General features: G+C 35.6%; 1 protein-coding gene across 6 annotated transcripts in view; it reads left to right on the top strand.

The window, feature by feature from the left end:
* THADA (THADA armadillo repeat containing) overlaps positions 1–17,333 on the top strand; it is a 136,536-nt gene that overhangs the window by 56,595 nt on the left and 62,608 nt on the right. For 5 of the 6 annotated variants that reach the window (XM_039357749.1, XM_039357747.1, XM_039357748.1 and 2 more), the window contains 3 exons: positions 2,160–2,251; positions 15,004–15,093; positions 15,813–15,944. In XM_039357749.1, the coding sequence (XP_039213683.1) occupies positions 2,160–2,251; positions 15,004–15,093; positions 15,813–15,944 (314 nt within the window). The remainder of the gene's footprint in view (positions 1–2,159; positions 2,252–15,003; positions 15,094–15,812; positions 15,945–17,333) is intronic. The other variant, XM_039357750.1, reaches the window with a different exon arrangement.

The following is a 17,333-nucleotide window of genomic DNA, read 5'->3' as shown; positions in this document are numbered from 1 at the left end:
CTTTCTTGTCAGATCTAAAATAGTATCATTTACAGTACATCAGATATTGATTGATACTACAAGTAACTGAGATATTGACAGATTTGAAAACTATTTCAGGAAAATCTTGTATGTATATTAGAATTTTATTCTAATCAAATATTGCTGAATCAACAGTCCCAAAAGTAAATAAATGCAACATATAGTTTGGTTTTATTTTGTACTACCTGCCCTAGAGTAAACAGTGAAGAAGTTTGAATATCCGGTCCAATATGAGTTAATTGTACTTTACTATAAACTTAAAACGTCTATATGATTTCTTTTGTCATTGCCCCAAATGTTTGTAGTATTGCTAAAAGGTTCTTAAATTCTGATGAGAAGTTCTTATTCAATAGAGTTTTATTTGAGAAAAAATGAAATAAAATTGTACTGCTTTGATTTGCTATTTAAATGGGAAAAAAATCCATATTTTTTCTCCCAAGGTCCTTTGATTGATCAGTGCCTTGACATTTTCCCTAGTTATCAGCTGAGCGTTCAGTTGAATTGGTGTATTTTCCCCATTTTATTTGGAATTAAACAAAAAAAATAAATAAATCCACAGGGTTTAAAGGAACTTTTACAAGTTAATTTATCTGAAACCTTCATGACACATTAGAAGCCAGAAGACCATTCCAGGGCATCAGAAACAGTTTTTCATTTTTTTGATGGTCCCAAAACTTTGATCTTTTAACTACAGGGAAAGAGAAGCTTGTGATTCTGGATTACTTATGTACTTTGATGTAAAAACCTCCATTCCCTTTTATAAAGATTTAATCTCTACTATTCACAATGAGTTGTAATGAGCAACCTGAGAGAGATCTACCCAGATGTATTATAAAGTAGTGATAAAATTGTAATATAAAACAGAACGAAATATAAATAATGTATTTCTGTATAAAAGATGATATTTTGTGGTAAAGCTCCATGCTCCAAATATTACAAAATCCAGTGTAATAACTAAAGAAATCAGACAACAGGAAATGTCTTCAGATAGCTAAGAACCCACAGGACAAAAAACTGTATACTATTCTTATTAGGCTTCTTCCTTCCTTCCTTCCTTCCTTCCTTCCTTCCTTCCTTCCTTCCTTCCTTCCTTCCTTCCTTCCTTCCTTCCTCCCTCCCTCCCTCCCTCATCAATCAATCATCATATTTCTGAACTGCCTATCTCCTTCAGAGAGGGTCTCTGGTTGATATACAATATAATCAATATATAAAGAATGTATAAAATTAACATTAAATTATTAAAATTAATTTAAGGTTTAAAAACTTAAAATTATAACATAAAATTTCAAGAAGGTAAAAAAATTCAAAATGGGCATTTAGCATTAATTAATACAGATGGAAGGTTTCTCATGGGGCCAGCCAGCCTCATAGTTGTGTGGTTCTTTGTGCCTCCCATGCAAGGTCACAGGACCAAGTTTGGATTCCTTTGCAGAAGGCCAGGAGATTGTACATCTGTAATCTAGTACGTATTTAAAGAATAGTACTCAAAGATAGGAGAATCATCGGGTATGCCTTGATAACTGGTCCAGATTAAGTAATCCCCCTTCCCCTGCTTGGGAGTTGCAAATTGCATCTTGTATTGTAATGTAAGTATATATTCAACGTGATATTACTTTTCCCACATGCTGATTCTAATTAAAAATGGGGATAAAGCCCATCTCTCTCATTTTCTAGATATCCATTGTCTAGGAAAGTGGATGATAATGATATTCTTAAAAATGTGTAGGGGCTTGTGGGTTTCTTCCCCCTTGTCTCTTAAAATATGCTGTTGTGTTAGGAGTAGGAAGAAACTAGGGAATCCTTACTGTGTTGCTTGTTTATCAAGAATGTCAGGCACAAGAAATCAGGAACCAAGGTTGTTCGAAAGAGTACAAGTTTAATCCATGCTAGCTCACTATAAGAATCTAAACTATTAACAGTCAAGGCAAATTGGCGGTTGATAAAGAGTCAACGGAATTCAAGGAGGTCTGGACTCATATCTCTTATGGGCACAAAGTACTCCAAACTGGTGACAGGCTTGACCCGTCCTTTGGGTTGCTCTTCAGGATAAGATGGAGTGGCATATAAATTTAACAAACAAGCCTATTAAAAACTGAATACAAATATCTTAATATTTGCTGTGTTTCTTAATATATTAGGTGAGAAATTCATCTACGCTTCTCTTTAGCACTCTCATTACAAGAATATTTGGAGTTAAGAGAGGAAAGGATGAGAGCTCAAAGAAAAACAGGTATGTTCATTTCAGTAAGAAATACTTCTCTAAAATGTATTGTAGTTAAGAACAAATTTATAAACTTTGATTACATATAAATTTATATGTGAAACATAATGTTACCAAACGATATGGAGTCTTTTTTCAGAAATGATCCCAAGCATTACATACATTCTGATGTATTGATTATACTCTTTAATTACATCAGACAACAATTTTTTTCAGAAATATTTCTTTCTCAAAAACTTTCAGTGAGTATGACAGTTTCTTTCAAACTGAACACAAGTATAATTTCAGAATGTCTGTGTTACATACTGTAGGTATCTTAAGAAATATGAAATTAACTTTTAATGACTATAGTATATTTAATTGCATAAAGTTTTCAAAATGCTGCATGAATTCAACAGAGCTAAAAATGTTTTGCTGCTGATTTTAGTTTGTATTTGGTGTTTGATGCATCTCACTGTAGTGTCCAGCAATAGTCAGTCAACATTGATGGATTCCAGTTGTCCCGTTACTGTTTTTCCATTGTGGCAATGTCCTGGTGAAACTTTTCACTATGTTCATCACTGACTATATCTAGATTTTTGGGAAAGAAGTTCAAGCGTGAATGCAGAAAATGAATCGTCAATGACACATTGCACTTCATGGTATAAGAAGTTTGTTAATCAGCCGGATGTAGTTTGGTGCTCTGAAAATTGGTGCCAAGAAAATTCTCAATGACATCCTTGAATTGCTTTCCAGGCAATTTTCTCTGGCTCCACTAACAGACCTTCAAAGCACTTGCCATTGTTGACATATCTGATTTGTGGACCAACAAAAATGTCTTCCTTAATCTTGGCATCAGTTACGTATTCTTGGAAACACCTGTCTCAAAAAAACAGGTTTATCATTTTTGTCACAAGCATTTAGCTTATGTTGCATATAATGCATTCAAAAAATTATCTGAATCATTATCTGAAAAAAAAAATCCTCTGAATCTCCATCTGAAATCTATGTCTTCTTGGACATTCTTGAACTTTTCACAAAGCATTCTATTTATTGTCACACATGTTTTAGTTCCATTATATATCAGTATTTATGTACTGATTTATCTAGCAACTGATCTTCAATTCCACATTTTTGCAAAACATTGCTTAGTTCAAGCCTTTTCACTTTATCATTTGCTTTTTCTGACACGAGAAATATACAGTCTATTTTCTTTCATTTTTATACATTTCTCGGTGTCTTGCTGAAAATCAGAAATCTCAGCTGCTTATTTCCTGCCTAGCATATAGCCACATTATACATTCCAGATTTGGCTCATTATTATCTCTCATGCAGAATTGTGCCAAACATTGCACACTTAACAAATACAGAATGTTTTTGAGAAATAACCAGAACCTACTGGAATGTATGAATTCTTTATGTAACAAATGCACTGACACTATTTTAAATTGATCTTTGACAATTCATTCTTTGCCTAAAATCACTGCTGAAGAAAACATTATTGCTTTTCACCTCTGTATTTCAAAACCACTAGATGTCTCCCTTGATACATTTTTTAATAAAACAAATGCAGTGCACCTACAGCAACTATGTTTTGTTTGGTTTCCTTAGATAGCCTTTGTTTGCATCTTCATCTTGAATTTAGATTGCATTTTATAAAGCTAGTTTTGTCACTTTAAATGTGGCAATAATTTGGAATTGTGAAATCTGCAAGGAGGAACTGATTCATAAAAGTGAATTTTATTTCTGTAGATTCCAAACAAATGGAAACATCCAGGCTGTCTAACAAAGGAAACCTTATTCAAGTAGATATTATTTATTTCAGAATATTACTTTGATTATCATTCCATTAAGAGGTTGATTCCCTTTAGGGAATATTGATATAAATATTTTTTTAACAAAGCAGAGTACTAGAAATGTAAAATGTCTCCTAGACTTCTACAAGAATTCATGCCACTAGCCTATTTCTCATTGATATATAAAGGATGCCTTTCCAAACCATTGTAAATTGCAGATTTAACATATTTTAAAATAGAGAAAACATGGGCTATTTAGTGTCCAACCCATGCTGAGGTTCAGAAATCCAAATAAAGCTATTGCCAACAAATGATAACATAAATATATCCATTGAAGGGGAACTCCTCATCTCCCTGCTTATTTGCTCTTCTTGTTAAGACTTTTCTTTCCAATTCCAATTTCTAATTCTTTTCAATCTTCCCACAGACTTCATTTCTAACCAGTTCCTGGTTATTCATCTTTTTTTTATTGAAAAATTTATAAACTTTTTACAATAAAATACCTCCCACCCTCCCACCCCCCATAACCCTCCCCCCTCCTTCCCAGAGCTGAATACAAGGTTAAAAAACAAAAAAAAACCATACAAGTTAAATGAACATCAATCAACTATACATACATCCAAAAAAATTTAAAATACTTTAACTCCAATACATAGAAACAAGAAGTCCATTTTTTTATTTTCTTTTTTTTTAATTGAAAAATTTATAAACTTTTTACACCTGGTTGTTCATCTTATTATCTATTCTAATTTAATGGAATTCCTAAATTGTAGTATGCAGAACCTGACACAGTACTTAGTTGGGAGTTGTGCAGTGTGGAAGATATTAGAACTAACATTTCCCCTGAAATGGCTAATATTTTGGTTCTTGTCTTTTGGCAGCCATGTCACACTGCTGATTTATAATTCCAGGCTTTTTCATATATCTTATTATGAAGTCAAGTTCATCTGTGCCTTGTTTTTTTCCCCTAAATTTGAGAACTTTGCATTTTTTGTTATCTTTCCGTTTAGCACTTAACCTATGATAATTATTTTGAATTTTGTTTCCATCTTCTAGTCTATTTGTTTAGATAACATATGCTTTACCTAGCTTAGGTACTGAATTTCTAAACCATTTTCTACACCTTGATTAGTCAATTATTTTTCTAAATAGGTTTAAAACAAATGCTGGAAAATATATTTGTGCCCAAATATCCTCCACTCTCTTCTTTCCTATTTCTTCTATCATATTTTTATAATTAATTACTTTCTTCAAGCTCATTACCCCTGCAGTTTTGTTGGTCTTTTTTTAACTCTTTCAACTTGGGATGGAGTTGGACATACTTTAATTTAATTCCTAATTCACATATCTTTTCTCCTTGTTTTTAAAGTATGTTAGAGATTAATATAAAGAGCAAATATGTTTGCTTGCTAGACACCAGCCAACACAACAACTAGTGTTTTCCAAAGCTAAAGAATCACCTAATCAGGTTGATGTTTGGTAACAGTTTCATGTCTGATACTATGAAGAAAGTCTCATCAATTAAGAAATTCATTTATTTCATCTCTGTTGAATCTCCATTTCCAAGCACTTATTTTGGTACATATATGTAAATGAAATCCATATTCTTAACTTTATAAATGACGGGCAGTGCTATGTTGAAAAGATATAGAAGTTGAGGTTTAATCACAGAAGATCCACACTTATTTCCCTAGTTCACAGGCCGGCAACCTACGGCTCCGGAGCCGCATGCAGCTCTTTGAGCCTTCCCCTGTGGCTCCCAGCCTCCTCTGCCATTTGCAGAGGGGGGGGGACAGAGAGAGGCACTTGCACTTCCCTGCTTCTCTCTCTGTCTCTTTGTGTGTGTGTGTGTGTGTGTGTGTGTGTGTGTGTGTGTGTGTGTGGTATGTGTGTAAAAGAGAGTGGACTCACGGTGTTCTCCGAGGAGCTGAAAAGCTTATTGGGCGTGGCTCCTCCCTTTGCTGCATCTCTGCAGGAAACAGGAAGCAGGAAGGATAGGAGAGAGCTAGCTAGCCCAGCTATGCTGACTCAGGAATTCTGGGAGTTGAAGTCCATGAGTCATAAAAGAGCCAAGGTTGCCTATCATTGAGCTTGTTGGAGAACAGCTTGAAACCAGCTTGCCAGGTGAGTAGCAGATTGGAGAGAGGGAGGGCGGAGAGAAAGAGAGAGGGAGGAAAGAGAGAGAGAAAGAAAGAGTGGGGGAAGAGGATTGGCAGATCAAGGGCAGAAAGAGAGGGAGACAGAGAGAGACCCTTTTGACATCTAAAATAAAGATAACACTGCATATATCATTTTTTACCTTTATATATATATATAAATAAAAGGTAAAAAAGGATATATGCAGTGTTATCTTCATTTTAGATATCAAAAGGGTTTTGCGGCTCCCAGTGTTTTGTTTTTGGTGGGAAACGGGTCCAAGTGGCTCTTTGAGTGTTTTGGGTTGCCTACCCCTGCCCTAGTTGTTGTAAGAAAGCATCAGCTAGTCCAGTGATAGCGAACCTTTTAGAGACCGAGTGCCCAAACTGCAACCCAAAACCCACTTATGTATTTTCAGGTGCCAGGTGGGCATGGCCAATTGGGTGGGCATGGCTGTGGTGGTAACAGCAGACTGGGTGGGACTAAAAAGTTCAATCAATCAATTCCAACTTTACGAGATCTTTTTTTCCCCGCAAGAAGTTGAAATTAAGTGATTGATTGAACCTTTTTTTTTTTTTTTTGCATACGGCAGCGAAGGCCTAAAGCGAAAAGGTTTTATAAAACCCAGCTGAAGGCCTAGGACTGGGGCAAAGGTGCACATGCCCACAGAGAGGGTTCTGCGTGCCACCTGTGGAACGTGTGCCCTAGGTTTGCCACCACAGAGTTAGTCAAATGAGGCTGAAGTTATATTGTTTTAATGCATAGAAGTCACAATCATAAAAATTACATGGCCCATTATTTGCTGAACTTCACTATCCATCGTGAACTTAGTTAAGGCTTTTTCATAATGCTTTTTAATATTCTAAAGAAGTTATAGGCTACTAGCCTTAATTATACTTAGGTTAGGTCATATGCTGCCTTCTCTGCTGATGGTAAAGAGAATACTGAGGGATGTTTCTACAACTATGAAGCTACTATATGCTTAAATAACACAGCTAAGCTTTATTTTTTTAACATTAGAAAAATAATGCTATCCGTCTCCTGCATTAACAAATGACGTATCTGGAATGTTTTTTTTTTCAATCCTTTGCACTACCTGATGTATTTACCTTCTTCATCATTAAGAAGTGCTGGCTTTTCACAGTGGCTTTACTTATGCCTAAATACACAAAGGTATCATAAATAGCAAACTAGATATTGGGAGAGTAGGGTATAAAAGAGATCAAAGCCAACAGACCATGCAGTCATTTCAGAATCTTGGCTGGCTGCTCTTGTAAATAGGAGAGCTTCTAAAGCAGAAAGCATTACTGTATTTATATATGCCTTGACTGACAGCTCAGTTATTAATTTTATAGAAACACAGGCAAGGTAAGCCCTTAGGAATGTTTGCTCTATCGGTTTCTGTCTGAAAGAAAATGGAAGCCAAGGTACAATAGCTTGTTCTCTGTTTCCCCAAAGTATTTATTTTAGACCTATGCAGTATAGAACAGTGTTTTCCTAAGTCAATGAACTTAAGCAGTGTTGTTTGCTTTCTGGTAGTTAAGCATGTTGCCTTGCTGTTTCTTGGAAAACAAACACTATATTCATCAATCTTTTTTCTTTTTTCATTTTACTGATATTGAATTATAATAGATTTTCAGACATTCTTTTTCTTGGCTTAATAAATTTGAATTATGTCTGTGAATAATTCACAAAAATAATCTGTAACTAAAGTGACAATGTAGAAATGGTGCCTAAATTATTTTCTCTGTTGCCCCACAACAGAATCTTAACTATTACAGGTAGTCCTTGTCTTACAACCATTCATTTAGTGACTGTTCAAAGTTACAGTGGCACTGAAAAAAGTGACTTATGACTGGTTTACACACTTACTGTATGACCGTGGCAGCATTATCAAGCTCATGCATTCCAATTTGGGTGCTTGGCAACTGGTATATGTTTATGACAGTTGCACTGCTCTGAAGTCATGTGATCACCATTTATAAGCCATCCAACTGGCTTCCAACAAGCAAAGTCAATGGGGGAAGCCAGATTTGCTTAACAACCATATAATTCACTTCACAACTGCAGTGATTTGTTTAACAACTGTGGCAAAAAAGGTTGTAAAATGAGGCACAATTTACTTAACAACTGTCTTGCTTAGTAATGGAAATTTTGGGCTCAGTTGTGATTATAAATTGAGGACTACCTGTATTACTCTACCGCTGCCATATTGCAGTCTGCCTCAAATTTTTGTTATTTTTAAATTGTGCTTAAATTGGTATGGACTGGAATATCTCCTACAATCACTAATCTTTGCAAAGGTATAGCTGATAAAAAAATTTTTTTTTGCAATATCTATTTAAACAATTAAGCTGGATATATTGTTCTACAATAAGGTCCTATCTTTGTATCGGCACACTTTTGCATTTTGTTTTAGCTTGTACTCGAATGCCTTTAAAATATATATTTTATAGCCCCTGTACATATTTATTTATTATATTTTAATCCTACCTTTATTACTTTATAAGTAATTCAAGGTAGTGAAGATATAAAATACACCTTCCTCCTATTTTCCTCCCAACAACAAACAACCTGTGAAGTAGGTTGAGCCGAGGGAAAGTGACTAGCCCAAAATCACCCAGCTGGCTTTTATGCCTAAGAAGATGGGACTAGAACTCACAGTCTCCGGGTTTCTAGGCTTGTACCTTATATCCTACACCAAACTGGCTTCTTCCAAAAATTCAGTGTTTTTTTTAAAACAAAAATGTTGCATGCTTGTTTGTTAAAGTATAATTCTCTTAATTGCTTTTTCAAAGAAGACTTGGGTAGGTCTAGCACCAAGGAGAGACTGTTTCTCAACTTCCTTTAAGATGTTTGAATGGTTTATTTTGCCCTTACCCACTACTCCTAGTCCCCCCCCCCATTCTGCTAGTTACCTTAAATGCAGGCAGTTTTGAATTGTTACCACATTACCACATGGACAATGTGACTGTCATAAGTTCAAAGATCAGTCACAGATCCATTTTTTCAGCACCCTCATGACTTTGGTCACTGAACAGGTCCTTGGGTAACAATGGTAATTGGGACCAGAATTTCTGTTGCTAAGCAATGCAATTGTAAAACATCACATGACCATCAGGTTTAGAATGGAAATTCTGGCAGTCCCCGTTGCTGTCATTAAATGAGGACGATGGCTCATGAAGCAAGGATCAAATGTAACCACAACTTCCCAAGGCATACAAATTCAACTCCTTGCTCCCATTTTTTGCCACAATTTTCTCCTGTCAGACCCAGCTATCTTCATTTTTGAATATATTCATTTTCAGAGCTATACCATTCATTGTATCATATAATCTTTCATTTGCTATTTAGTTCACAACCAATATAGAATCGCATTGTTTATATTTTTCTCCATAAAATAATAGTAGTAGTAATAGTAGTAGTAGTAGTAGTAGTAGTAATAATAATAATAATAATAATAATAATAATAATAATAATAACCCCCAGTGAGGCACTACCTTGACGTGGTTGTGGGGCTTGTGTACTCTGAGGAATATGAGAGCTATGCTAGAGGTTCAACCATACTGGACAGGTCTCATCAGAGGAGTCAGACAAAGAGTGTCTCTCCCATAAAAAATATGGTGAGACGTAAATTGCAGAATGCCATACCGGCTCGGACGTCGCCCGGGTTAACAAGGTCCGCACTAGATATTGGAGTTTCTGGATATCTGGTGAAAAATGAGTTATAGGACTCAGGACTGTTGGCTGAGCAACCAGGGCCAGCAGCTGCAGAACTACTGGAAGAAAAGGTGTTTACCCGTCACAGATACACAGTGATGGAAAACAAAGAAATAATGATCTGTTACTACAGATCAAGTCCAACAAGAAGAGGATATCTAAAACGAATGCAACAGTTCTGGAAAGAACAACATCCAGAATCAGAAATAACAGAACAGAGACTAGCAGATCAACCCCGATTTATAACACGAAATAAAATATTCACAGAAACAGAATTGGACGAACTGCAAAGGTTTACCCAGGACAAAGAAATCAAAGCCTTACCAGAAGTAATTCAGAATGTAGAGGCAAACCAGGGGGGGTTGGCAGTGAAGGAATCTAGCAGAGATATACAACTATTCTCATTTGGAAACCAGGCACCTCTACCTCAGGAAGAACAAAACCCTCTAACTAAAGAAATAAAAGAACTGAAACAAAGAATAACTGAGCATCTAGAACAGCACAAAAACAACAGAATAAGGCTACCTGCATTGAAGCTTGTTCCAAAGAAACAGCTAGCACAAGCATTAAAAGATGCAAATACTGCAATAGCAAGTATAAGCACCAATTCACTGCAAGAAACAAACCAACTAATGTACAGCACAGCTGCAGTTATAACAGAATACCTGGGATGCAAAATCAACAAAGAAGAAAAACAAACAAACAGTGCACCAGAAAAATGGAAGGTTAGACTAGAAAATAAGATCAGCAAGTTAAGATCACATGCAAGCAAGCTAGAACAGATGAAAGAAAAGAAGCTGAAGAACAAGAAGACCAAAGAATACCTAATCAAGAAATACCACTTAGAAACAAGGAAGATCAAGGAAGCACTGGAAATAATAAAGCAACAAATAACAGCTATAGCCAGGAAAATCAGTAGATATGAAGCTCGAATTGCAAACTATAGGCAGAATCTCCAATTTCAATCCAATCAGAAACGTTTCTACCAATCCATCAATGGAGAAACTGCAAGGAATCAGTCAGTACCTGACAAGGAAGAAACAGTGCAGTTCTGGAAGCAGATATGGGATAATCCAAAGAAATACAACAAGGATGCGGCTTGGTTAAAAGAGGTGGATGCAAATAAAACAGAAGTTGAAATGAAAGAACTAGTAATAACAACAAAAATGGTAGAAAAAAGAGCAAAGAAAATCAAAAATTGGTCAGCACCAGGTGAAGATGAACTGCATGGGTTTTGGTTGAAACATCTAACTGTTATACACCCACTCATTGCCAAACAGTTCAACAATATACTACAAGGAGGAGAAATTGAAAAGTGGCTAACAACTGGGAAAACCTACCTAATAATGAAAAATCCAGCAAAAGGGGCAACACCAGGTAACTACAGGCCAATTACCTGCTTACCAACAACTTTCAAATTACTAACTGGTGTGGTAGCTGATGCAGTACAACAGCATCTAGTTGAAAACAATCTCTTTCCACCTGAGCAGAAAGGAAACCGCCCCAATAGCAGAGGAACAAAAGATCAACTCCTAATAGACAAAATGATCTTGGAAAACTGCAAGAGAAGGAAGACCAACCTGAATGTGGCATGGATTGACTACAAAAAGGCATTTGACTCTCTGCCACATGATTGGATAATAAAGTGCCTAGAAATAACAGGAGTCAGTAGAAACATCAGAAAATTTGTGCAAAGATCGATGGCACAATGGAAGACACAGTTGCAGATCAATGGTGAGAGCTGGGAGAGGTTAATATCAAGAGAGGAATATTTCAAGGAGATTCATTATCACCATTACTATTTGTTATTGCACTGTTTCCTCTGTCAACAATACTGAATAACTCAGGACATGGCTATCAAACATCAAAAACATCTGCCAGACTATCCCACCTCCTTTATATGGATGATCTGAAGCTGTATGGAAAAACATCATCTGAAATAGAATCGCTGCTCAACACTGTCCGTATATATAGCCAAGATATTGTAATGGAGTTTGGCTTGGACAAATGTGCCACACTTACTATCAAACAAGGAAAAATAGTGAAAACTGAAGGAATCAAGATGCCCCACGAAAATAACATTAAGAGTCTGGATGAGGAAGAGTACTACAAATACTTGGGTATCCTTCAAGCTGACAACATCAAGCACACTGAAGTCAAGAAAAAGATTAGAGGTGAATACATCAAGAGAGTGAAGAAGATCTTAAAGTCCAAACTCAATGGAGGAAATACCATAAAGGCAATCAACACCTGGGCAATCCAGTCATTAGGTACACAGCTGGAATAGTGGACTGGACTCAAGCAGAACTAAAAGCAATGGATAGGCAGACCAGAAAAATAATGACAATGAATCATGCCCTTCATCCACGCAGTGACATTGATAGACTTTATCTACCAAGGCAAATAGGTGGGCGTGGAATGCTACAAGTACATCAGATGGTTGAAGAAGAAAAAATGGCTTTGGAAGAATATCTGAAGAACAATGATGAAGATGCACTGAAATTAATATATCAGGAAGGCTTACTGACTACTGGAGAGACCAAACTGGCCTACAAGAAAGACCAAATGAAGAACAGAATAGAGGCATGGGAAGACAAAGCACTACATGGCCAATACATAAAAAAATAGCTGGGAAAGCAGATAATAATAAAACCTGGCAATGGCTAAGAGCAGGAAAATTGAAGAAAGAGACCGAGGGACTAATTCTGGCTGCACAAGACCAAGCCTTAAGGACAAATGCATACAAAGTCAAAATTGAGAAGACAGCAACAGACAATAAGTGCCGCCTATGCAAAGAAGCTGAAGAAACAGTGGACCACTTGGTAAGCTGTTGCAAGAAGATTGCACAAACTGATTACAAGCAGCGGCATGACAAAGTAGCAACAATGGTGCATTGGAAGATCTGCAAAAAATATCATTTGCCTGTAAGCAAAAACTGGTGGGATCATAAAATAGAGAAAGTCATAGAAAATGATAAAATTAAACTGCTCTGGGACTTCAGAATTCAAACAGACAAGCACCTGCAACATAACACCCCAGACTTAACAATTGTCGATAAGAAAGACAAAAAAGTCTGGATAGTGGACGTGGCAGTGCCTGGAGATAGCAGAATAGAAGAGAAAGAACTGGAGAAGATAACAAAATACAAAGACCTACAAATAGAAATAGAAAGACTGTGGCAAAAGCAAGCAAGGGTAGTACCAATAGTAATAGGCTCCTTGGGTGCAATCCCAAAACAACTGGAGCACCACTTGAACACCATTGGCATTGACAAATTCGCTATTAGTCAATTGCAAAAGGCGGCCTTATTAGGAACTGCTTCCATCCTGCGACGATATCTGTAATACCATCAAACATCCACATCTGCCTATCCCAGGTCCTGGGTAAGGACTCGATAGGTAGACAAAATGCCAAATCCAGTCTGAACATCTGGCTGACTGTGCGATGATCGATAATAATAATAATAATAATAAAGTTGGAAGGGACCTTGGAGGTCATCCAGTCCAACCCTGTGCTCAGGCAGGAAATCCTAAGTGTTCCATTTATTTTCTTGATTGTTTAACTTCCATTATGTTCCTACTCCATTCATCAATTCAATTTTTATCTTCATATTCCAAAGTACTTGTAATTCAAGGCTATTTACTTTATCACTTTCAAGCCTATTCACTTTCTTTAAATCAACAAACAATTAACGCTTCTTTTCACTGATATATATTATTCAATGATCTGCTGAAAAACCACAATTTGACCTGTACACCTCTTGCTGGGCACAAAGTTTCAGCGTGCTTCCCCAATTTGTTCATTATTATTTCTCATGAACTTTCAATTAAAATTATGCTAAGTATCTCCCCTGGCACACTTAACAAATTAATCTCTTTCTAGTTTTCATTCTTTCTTTACTGCAGTGCTCATCCAGTTCTCAGGCACAGATGGAGTGTTCACACACACATAAAATAAATTGCACAGCTATTATATTTCTCCAGTAACACCATCTACACTACAGTTCAGTGTTTTTCAGCCTTGGCAACTTTTAAGATGTGTGGATTTCAACTCCTAGAATTTCCCAGCCACTATGCTATGACTTTTTCTTTTTTATGAAACAATTTAGATTTATTAAGCTTTGGCCAAAGTTTTATAATAATGATGATGATGATGATGATGATGTTGGAAGGGACCTTGGAGGTCATCGAGTCCAACCCCCTGCTCAGGCAGGAACCCTACACCATTTCAGACAATTGGCTGTCCAGTTTCTTCTTAAAAACTTCCAGTGTTGGAGCATTCACCGCTTCTGGAGGCAGGTTGTTCCACTGATTAATTGTTCTAACTCTCAGGAAGTTTCTCCTTAGTTCTAAGTTGCTTCTCTCCTTGATCAGTTTCCATCCGTTGCTTCTCGTCCTGCCTTCAGGCGCCTTGGAGAATAGCTTGACTCCCTCTTCTTTGTGGCAGCCCCTGAGATACTGGAATACTGCTATCATGTCCCCCCTCGTCCTTCTCTTTTTAAAAAGCATTATATTGCAAGGAATAAATGTAGTAGAAAGAAATGTACTTTGCATATGTAAAATTATCGTGTTGAAGGAAAGGTTTCTCCTGTACCTGGACGTGAATTTCTGTGTGTAGGAAGCTTTTGAATGGGGGAAATATTCAGTACTGCCATGTTCCATATTCCAATTGCTATCAATTATTTTCAATCCAATAATAGTTCTACTACTTTGTTCTACCACTTCAGTTGTTGCTTTATTAAACTTAATGGAGGGGAGCTTCCTCTAAAAGCTGAAGCATTAAAATCATAAACTCTGATCAAAGTGCAGATCCCCTAACTCTAGAATGCTGTAACTCATCAATAGGTGAGATGATTTGGAATGATGAGTTAACATTCCACAATTGTGTTAAGTGAGTTTTTCAATGAAATAAATGCCTAATATAAGAGATTCTTCAATGTTACTTTTTAAATTATTTCATATAATATTTTAAATAGTTTATACATATTTTATAGTATCTTTCACATGTTTTTGAGTAACATGAACTTTTGAATTGTTTAGATTGTACCAAATTACCTATAAATCTAGAAGACAAAGTTCTTGAAAATAGTGCATTGTTATAAACTACTGATTTTCTTATATTCTTCTACAGAATGACAGGGAGGGAGTTCTTTACTCGATTTCCAAGTCTTTATCCATTTTTGCTCAGTCAATTGGAACAAATAACCGCTACAGCAGACAGGTAAGAAAACTCATTGTTATGTATCACAACAAATTGTTAGAAGTGGAAAATAGGATAGGATAAGATTTGCTGGGCATGCTTCAAAAATTATTTGGAAAAAGTACTTCAGACCTGGCATGACCATGTTACTTCTCTGCTGTTCATAAAAAAAGGCTTTTTGTTTTTTTAGATATCCTTGTTAGCCTGAATAAAAGTGTGGTTTCTTTAAGCAGTATTTATTACAGCTGATGATATTTTTGTCTGGAAGCCTGAAAAATGTAGGTTGCCTTAATGAATAGTTCTGAAGTATTTTTTTCCCTTGTCAATTTTTAAATTGCTCACAACTCTTTTAAACACTTTTTAAAGCAATTAATTGTTCTCTTCATTCTTATGTATTTTTAAACATAAAAGGATGACATTCTGCATTAAAATGGTTTTAAGATTAATTTTAAATTCAGTTTTATTTTAAAATATTAAGACAAAATTCACATTGATATATTTTTTTACCTGTGATTTTGAGATTCCGCTTTCCTATAGAGAAAAAAGTAGTTTTTAAAAATATGTTCTCTTATTGCAATGTAATTGGGTTATATGCTTGTGTGCATTTTAAAAGATATAAAAGTAAATAAATTTGGTCCATGACTATGAAATACTGTAAACATCTCGCCCTTTATCTATATGAACATTTAATTGAAAAAGCAAGATTATAATTTAGACAAACTTCGTATATTTTTATATAGTAAAACTAAAGAGTTGAAGCTTCACCCAAGCTTATTTCTCTTGCTTTTGGTCTTGAGTAAGCTGTATCCATCACCAATGGATGGCACATATTCTGCCCTTAGCATGGCTTCCTTTGTTCCTCTTATTTTGAGGTAAGTTACATTTTTAATACTTAGTTTTCCTTAAGAAAGTTCCCAATTAATTTTATTATGCAAAGTTTTTCATTCATTCCTTTGCAACATTTATTTTTTAGTAAATGTTAAGTATAATGTAGCACATATATGGAGATTCTCAGTCATCCAGGTCATGATTATCCCAAAGGTGCTTTTTCAAAAGGCTAAAGTGAGAGAAGATTCATTCTCCTAAGAGGCTAAATGAAGGGTGATTTTCAGTGGTGGGATTCAGATATGGGAACAACCATTTCTCTGTGTGGATGCTGCTTCCAGAAGTCCATTCTGGGCCTGAGCAACAAAAAATTAGTTACCGGTTCTGCTGAACTCGTGCGAATGGGCACAAACTGGCTGAATTCCACCACTGGTGATTTTACAGTAAAGTACTGTAAAGTACCTTTACAGTAAAGTACCTTTACAGTAAAGTACCTGCCTGTTCAATTACTTTATGGACAGCAATGATGGGTATGAAGATCCAATTGTATGGTCTTCCCATTGCCTTTCAAGAAAAGAAATGGTCAAAATCTAGCTTAGTTCAGTAGGAAACCCTGAGGGTCTGATTTTCTATCTGTGTTCTTACATATTTAAAACACAGGATAAACCATTTCTAATTAGGTTTTGAATACTTTCATTTCAACACATGGAATTTTTAATTTAGCAAAAATTGAATTAAAAATTTGCTGTGTTCTAAATGAATTATGCATAAATCATTTTAGTCACAAGTCTCAGTAATTTGTGTGGTAAGATCACTTGGTTCTCCTTATTAAATGAGACAACTCTTATTCAGTGTGATATTAAAATTGCATGTTAATCTAGTACTGTAGATACCATATATAAGCACATTTACCATAATGTAAATATCACATGATTCTTTTTTAAATTTATAACATTTTATTAGATTATAGAATAAAATAAAAAATACAAAAGCAAATAATAGGACACAGTGAGGAGGTAAAGGGGAAAGAAAGAAAATCTCTAGCACATGAAACACTATATGCCCTTACTTGCCTTTGTTAGCAGTTTTACTACATGTGGATTTCTATCTCCTCTGTTAAATGCTGCTAATTCTGATTTACCATGCATTTATTTTGATTGATTCATTGTTTGCTATAGGTTTTGCTTTAGGCATTATGCCTTCAGCAAAAGATATGGGTCTTAGTTCCATTGTATAATGGATAGGCTGTAGTTCTTAAATAGGGCTCAACTTTAATTGGTTTAAAAAGCAATCATTTAAACTAATGTATTGGTTATTGCTAATTTTAATCAATAGAAGGAAGAGTCAATAGAAGGAAGAGCTTAGTAATTGCATATTAGAAAAAAAATCCCAACAATAAGAGTGACTCAGAATGATGTTGGCTCCTGTTAGTTGGA

This window comes from Crotalus tigris, unplaced genomic scaffold, assembly GCF_016545835.1.
Source record: "Crotalus tigris isolate CLP2741 ecotype Arizona unplaced genomic scaffold, ASM1654583v1 scf7180000018941.1685476, whole genome shotgun sequence".
Taxonomy (NCBI): Eukaryota; Metazoa; Chordata; class Lepidosauria; order Squamata; family Viperidae; genus Crotalus; species Crotalus tigris.
This window is presented reverse-complemented; position numbering and strand designations above follow the sequence as displayed.